Source organism: Penaeus vannamei, chromosome 29 (genome assembly GCF_042767895.1).
Source record: "Penaeus vannamei isolate JL-2024 chromosome 29, ASM4276789v1, whole genome shotgun sequence".
Classification (NCBI taxonomy): domain Eukaryota; kingdom Metazoa; phylum Arthropoda; class Malacostraca; order Decapoda; family Penaeidae; genus Penaeus; species Penaeus vannamei.
The window spans coordinates 16235447-16242946 of NC_091577.1; the positions used below are offsets into that span (position 1 = coordinate 16235447).

The following is a 7500-nucleotide window of genomic DNA, read 5'->3' on the forward strand; positions in this document are numbered from 1 at the left end:
GTTTTCCTTTCTACCAAAGTAAAACATATCATACAACTATTAAGTCTTGCTGGAGAGACTTTGATATAACAAAAGAATATCTGATTCATTTTGTAGTTCCTGAGAACATCTGGGAAGCATTGTCTCTACTTTGTGGGGCATTCTGATTGTTTCTTTAACATATATGACATGAAAGCTTTTTAACAGAACTGATTATAATTCAACATAGATAATTTACCTGCCTAACCTATAAGAAAAGCATAGCTTTGTGGCCACCTCTAAAACACAACAAGCAGACAACAGCCACAAAATAGGGACAGATAAAGCTGGTAAGCAGGTAGGAGCCCCAAATATTGTAACAAGGGGAGACAGTACTGGCAACTTACAGCAAATGGGAAGTGGGACTCAGGAATGAGAGTTTTGGGAGATCTGAGATCAAGCAGAGGAGGGAAACCAGTCATCTGTAATGTTAATCATCATCCTCTGTTATCCTTCCCATCTTTGGCCACACATAATATACATGTAATAATCTCGCCAAATTGCCTTTTCACTCGGTTATGTGGCCGTGCCTAAGCAGTCAGTGAGATCTGTTTCAGTATGACTGTATGGATCTTCTGCTAATATTTCATCAAATATCCTACATTTCATATGCTTGGACCATAAGAACTTTTTCTTTTCCTTCATATTGAAAAGACTCTGTACCTATCTCCTAAGATAAATCCATTCTTGTGTTGTAAAAGATAAACTGAAGTCTCTGAAAAGGCCTACCTGTTCCAATAACCAAAATCTTTACAAATTCACTCGGTATGAAATGTCTTATACCACCAGTCTTTTCCTCTAACAGATACATACACTCCATAAAATGCATTACAACCATTTATTTCCCAATGACCATCCTAATAAAGCAACAATGCAAATATTACCATTCCAGTGCAACATATATGCAGTGGTCTCTGCATAAAAGCTTGAAATCCATCATAACCTATCTAACAGCTATGAATTAAAACCACAAATAGACATTTTTAAAAATTCAAACATCAACAGCAAAGGGCAGGTCTAGAAAGATGTTACTAGTATACAGAATAAAGGGATAAACTTGCATCACTCTAAAGTCTTTTACAAAATTGACTAATAAAATGAATCAATTTGTTCGCTAGAAAAATAAAGTGATATACTTGGGTCTCAGAACTGAACAAAAAAGCCAATTATCTACCATACAAAAGCTACTTTGTTCTTCTCAGTTATGCATGCAAGTATAAGCAAACTACTATGTACATTCTACATTTGCCAAAATACCTATATATGTAAAGTTGAAAAAAATATTCTTAATTGCTGTCACACAATTTCTTATACCACCATATTCAACGCTAAATCATTCATGCATGCATTAGAAAAAAAAAAAAAAAATCTAAAATGTAAAATTCAGAACTGAAGTAGGATTCAGACTTTACATTACTGCACTGTAACTAGGCGACTATACTTGCCATCACTAATAAAATTCCTCAATTATCAAATAATATCACTGTATTCATTAAGTCTCATCTGGATATACTATTCTATCAACATATCAAGATTTTACAATAATTTATATGATATTTTCACCTAGCTTAACCCATTTACGACGGTTGTCCCAAATATGAGACACCCGTAAAATTAAACATTGCCAAGTGTCCTGCTAGTGTGACGGATCGGAGCTTGTGCTCCGATTCCATCACAGGCTGCAGCTGGCACGCGGGCAGATTCCGGGCCAGCCCTGCGTGCCGATTTTGAAGCCACCCGGTAACTATAATTTTCGGCTTCAAAATATACCGTCGTTAGTGGGTTAAAGTTTAAACAAATAAGCTTTTATTTTACATCGGATTTCAACTTTTCATTATCATACTAGCCTACATGATATCCATTAGATATCTTTACATGTAATTCAAACTGCCAACTCAACAAATTTCCTCTTTCACAAGGTAGTGAAGGCATGATCATCAAATAAAAATTACTGTAAAGAAACTTTACATTTTATACTGCATGTTTTAACCCCTTGGACCCGGATGATGTTGCAGTCACGTCAAAGAAAAACTTGGGCAGCTGCCCAGATGACGTGAACATGCCATCAACTGGGCAAATTGGCCGCAGCCCGGGTGACGTGAACTGCCGTCATGAGCGAAGGCCAGGGTGAAGGAAAAGACTTGCCACAAGTGATTGTGATTTGTGGAGTGTGATTTGACTCATTTGGTGCTTAGAAGGGGGCTTTAGTATTATTCCCATCAATAAACGAAAGTAGAATGTAACGTGCGTAAGCAGTAGCTGGAAAAGTGCTGGCTCCAGGGAGGATGCCATTTCCATGATGTGCACCCTATTCCTAGCCACTGTGACCAGTGGCGCTGGTTGCATTACATAAAATTGAAAATTACAAAGAGATATATGACAACAGAACAAATGTTCCATATATTTTCTCTCTTGCACTACGTTATTTACTAAATAGAGAGATGATATGATACACAAGGAAAATAAGTAATTACCATCTGGATAAAGCAAGTCAAATGACAAATTTGGACATTGAAAATGGCGATAAAGCTAAAAAAAAGTTTACAGAAAATTACTTTTCAAAGGGGAGGCGCAGTCTCTTGTCACCTTTCATGGGTGTTTGTGTGCGCCTGGCCTATGCGTCACACGCTCGGGATATTGGCCATTTATGTTACCCACTGCCTGGAGTTTTCAGCTCCATAATTTCCATCATGCAACCGGATCCAACGGGTTAATCTAATAGTAATGGATTTTTTCAAACACAATTTAATAAATAAAGATTGTGAAATGGCAAATATTAAAAAGAAAAATACATATCCTCACACAGATGATTATGAGAAATTTGTGGGTTACTCACTGTAGAGCCATCATTTAACAAAAATTTCCAATGGAAAACTTCACAAAAGCCTTCTATGAAGATCAACTACTTTGGCAGTTAATAATTGCAAATATAACTGTCAAACTTTAAGGATTTTTTATTAGTAAACCTATGTGCTGGATTAGGGTTAACATACAAAGACAATGGTAGTGCATTATCTGAATCCTTCAAAAAAGAGAACAAATATCTAACAATGGTAAAAGTAGAAACTATGAACTGATTTTCAACATTCCAAATCAAGGTGGCCTGAACAAACTTTGCTTGAATAATAGAGATGAGAAAAAAAAGCAGAATTATCATCATAACTTGAAAGTCTCAGAAAAAATTGTTGTATAAAAAAAACTGTATACACAAACATCTTGCTGCCCTCTACAATACAGATTGTGTTATCCACATTATGTGGGATCACCACCTAGCAATATCATGCAATAATCGTCTACCTAGGATTCTGAAACCTACTGAACACTAATTTCTGAAAATGAACACCATATAGGAGATGGACATTCTTCTACTACACATGCAGTAACTAACCTGCCTACTTTATCCTTACATCAACAATATAGCCAACTCTTTCCTCTGTGAACTTATTAAAGATTAGCTATATTCACAGATTGCACCTTTGTAACCTAAATGCATGTACTGTACAGTTAACAATGAGTTAATAAGGCAAGCTTCCAAACAGGAATGCAGTGACAAACAAACACACCTACACACAACTCAACAGACCTGAACCCTTACAGTGGAGCTGAGAGTGCGGGAGCCTCAGCCTTAACTTGCTGAAGTGCTAACTCTATCCTGCACATACTTGTATGTCTTACCTTATTTTGGTGTCCCCAGCCTTGCAGCTCCATATCTGTTTCTCCCCAACCAGGCCCAACTGGACCACCAGTTGGAGTCTTCGGTTTTGTTCCCCAAGATGGGGATGTGATTGGTGGTTCTCCCCAACCACCTGACTTCGGCTCCTCCCCCCACATGCCACTACCCGTATCGTGAGGGGGGTCACTCCAGCTGCCATTTCTCCTGTGAGTATTAAAGAAAATTCATAGTCATTATATGCATACTGCAACAGCAACACTCTCAGATCTTAAAGGTATCAAAATATGTTGTTCATGCTACACTTCTAAAACATATCTGAGCACTGCTGTGAATTCTACATTTCTGTTATCTAAATCTTCATATAATCTTTGACAAGGCAAGAAAATTTCCTGTAATGACTGTCCAAGGAAATCTATTTAAGGCAACCATACAAATAATCCAATATCGCTTACCCATGTTGTCCCCACATGCGCTGATCTGGCTTGATTCCCGGTGGAACTGGTGGTCCTGGCATGCGGCCTTGTTGAGGCCCTGGCATGTTGGGTCTGCCCATTATGTTCGGGTTGGGCATTTCCTTCCACCGGGACACATTAGCCTGTTGCTGTGGGTTACCCCAAACGGCTGTTCCGTCATCACGCCGCTGCGTTGGTGGAGAAGGCTCCTCCCATCCACTTGGTGCACCAACTGGCCCACTTGGCTTCATATCTTTTGGACCATTCCATTGTGTTGGTCCTCCAGGACCACCAGGTGGACCACTGTGAGGAAGGTTACCATGAGGGGCCCCATGTGGGACACCATGTGGTCCATTATGTGGGCCATGAGGTCCATGGGGTCCAGTATGAGATCCACTATGAGGTCCATTATGAGGTGCACCATGAGGAGTGTTGTGAGGGCCACTATGAGGGCCAACATGATGGCCACTATGTAGACCACCATGAGATCCACTGTGAGGACCACTGTTTGGACCACTATGTGGTCCACTGTGGCTGTGAGGTCCTGCATGTGGACCAACATGTGGGCCAGGTTTGTGAGGGCCTCCTGGTCCCCAGTCGCTTGGTGGATTTTCCACACCTGACCTTTGAGGGCCATGGTCTCCCCAGCCACTTTGTGTATTTCCTCCTCCAGTACCACTGCCTCCTGCAGCCCATTCACTATTCTTCTTTGGTGGTGCCCCTCCCCCCCACATGTTGGGTGGGTTTGGAGTATTGGCACCCCACTGTGGATTATTGGAGGGAACACCGGTCCAAACATTGGATGAATCTGTGGCATCATCATCCTCACCCCAAGTTCCGCCATAGTTTGTGGCTGGAGTATGGCCCCATGGAGCCTGTTGAGTCTTTGGAGGGGCTGCACCTCCATTTCTCAAGTTATTTTCCCATAAGTCACATCCATTATTGACATTAAGTTTCAGATGAGGAGCATTAGCATCTTTGCAAGGTTCGGGCGATCCTGGAAGGTCCCACGTTGTCTCCTGGTTGACATTTTCCCCACCCCAGCCTTCACTGCTGAGCAAAGCTTCCCTGATACTCTGCAGTTGCTGCTCCATGTGACGTTTTTGAGCATCCCCCGACCCACTACCAGCTGGAAGACCTTTCCCTGCAGCTTGTGCCCAAGTATTATTACTATTGCCTCCTTGTCCGCTGTTGCCCTGTTGAGTCTGTTGTTGATTGTTGACTCCTGCTGGTCCCTGCTGCCCTCCTGTTCCTCCTGTCTGTGTGTTCTGCTGACCTGCTGGAGAACTTGGTTGCTGAGAAGGACCACTATTTTGCTGTGCTGGCTTGAGACTCCCTCCTTGTCCAGGGGATGTGTTTGGTGCTCCTCCAGCACGATTGGGAGCTCCTCCCCATTGGCCTTGTGATCCGGCCTGGTTGGCACCAGAGCTACCCCACCCAGCCGTTTGAGGGGCCGATGTGCCCCACCCATTGGCTGCACTCTCTCCCCCGCCTACGAGACCCAAGCCACGTGGAATGCCCCACCTATTAACTTTAATAAAGCCATGGGGGAAGGAAGCAAAACCAAATTTTCCAGGCTTGCCTGCAGCCTGGAATTTTGATGAAGTAGGAAATGAAGCGTATTGGTTGCAGGTTGCACTTATTTGGAGTAAGCTGGCTATAGCCTGCTTTGTCTCCTGGTTAAAGCTAGGGTTGCTACCCTGGAGTTGGCTATTGGCATTATTGTTGGCCATTGAGCCAGGAATGTTGAGACTGGCCTGTGTGTGTGCCGCAGCTTGTGCCACAGCTGCCACTGGCTGCTGGGCAGGCTGAGAGGTGTTGTGCAGCACGTGTGTGGTACATGAAGCCTCAGCCTCACCCACACAACACTGGCTTGATGCTGCTACTGTTTTCACAACACCTTGTTGGCCAGAGGGGGTGATGGGCATCCCTCTAAGAGACCCCCCCAGCCCAGGGGACCCAGGGGCAGTGGTCGAGGACGGACGGCTGGGCCCCGAGGTGCCCTGGGGCTCCTCATCTCCACTGCTAATGTGAGGAGAAGCAGTGGAGAAGTGACCATGTAACGGCGTAGAGCTGAATATCACAGACAAAGATTTAACAGGTTGGGGAGGCAGGTATGGGTCAGCTCTGGCCCCATCCGCCCCACCATCTGTAACTGGGGACTCACGGCCAGCTGATGATACTGGCACGTTACTTGTTTCATTAGCTGCCACTTCGGCAGTGTCATCAACACTTAAAATGCTCTGGCTGCTGCTACTCTTGTGGTCCACATCCCTTTCACTTTGTGCTTCACACACCATGCCAAAGGTCTCCACATCCTAAAAGAGAGAAAAAAAAATGTGCGTGAGAATAAGACCTTTATATATCTATCTTTTGCTCTCAAAACAGGGGTTTAAATACAAAACCATCACCCCAAAGAGAGTACAAACTTACTGTAGAGGTATCAGGCACTTTGTTGGTAGGAAACTCAGGATTTGGCAAGTTTGTGACCGTGTTGGCCTGGTGTGCGTCACAGTGGCTGTCCATCCTGATGCACAACCCACCACCTACACAACACTAGAATAAAGGCAAACCCAAATGAGCATTGATCATTTGTATAAATCTGGAAAATATATAATGACATTAATATTGTTAATTATTTGCAAGACAACACTAAAAAAAATAATATCTATATGCAATCATACCTTGACTATGAGAGAGAAGGCCTCTGTATCCGAGCTCCCTGAAGAAGAAACACTGAGTGGACTGACCAGGCAGTCGTCTACACACTCTTTGGCTGACAATGCATAGAACCCAAGATCTGCAACAAGAAAACCATAGTATCAGGATTGATTAAATTCAGTGGAAAACAAAGTAGCTCAACTACATACACATACATAGACACTAAAGCATTCACTCATACATAAGCATGTATTTATGCATGTATGTATGCAAGAATGTATGTATGTGTATATATATCTGCATATATATGTGTACATGTACATGTGTACATGATATAAGTGTATTAGTACATGTGTACATATATATGTACTTGTACATAAATGTGTATGTATGTATATTCATGTGTATGTATATGTATATGTATGTGTATGTGTATGTATATGTGTATGTGTATGTGTATGTATATATGTATATATGTATATATGTATATATATGTATATATATGTATATATATGTATATATATGTATATATATATGTATATATATGTATATATATGTGTATATATATATATATACATATATATACACACACATGTACTTATATACATATGTAATCATATTTGTATATATACATAGCCTATATATGTGTAAATGTATATGTATGTATGTTTCATGAAAATGATGGCCTCCATTTTC

The 7500-nt window shown here is 41.7% G+C and overlaps 1 protein-coding gene across 1 annotated transcript in view; it reads right to left on the bottom strand.

The window, feature by feature from the left end:
• LOC113803868 (protein Gawky) overlaps positions 1 to 7500 on the bottom strand; it is a gene marked incomplete at both ends in the record, with an annotated part of 21850 nt that overhangs the window by 13211 nt on the left and 1139 nt on the right. Inside the window, 4 exon segments of the mRNA XM_070142331.1 lie at positions 3694 to 3895; positions 4144 to 6461; positions 6577 to 6699; positions 6828 to 6943. Coding sequence (XP_069998432.1) covers positions 3694 to 3895; positions 4144 to 6461; positions 6577 to 6699; positions 6828 to 6943 — 2759 coding nt within the window.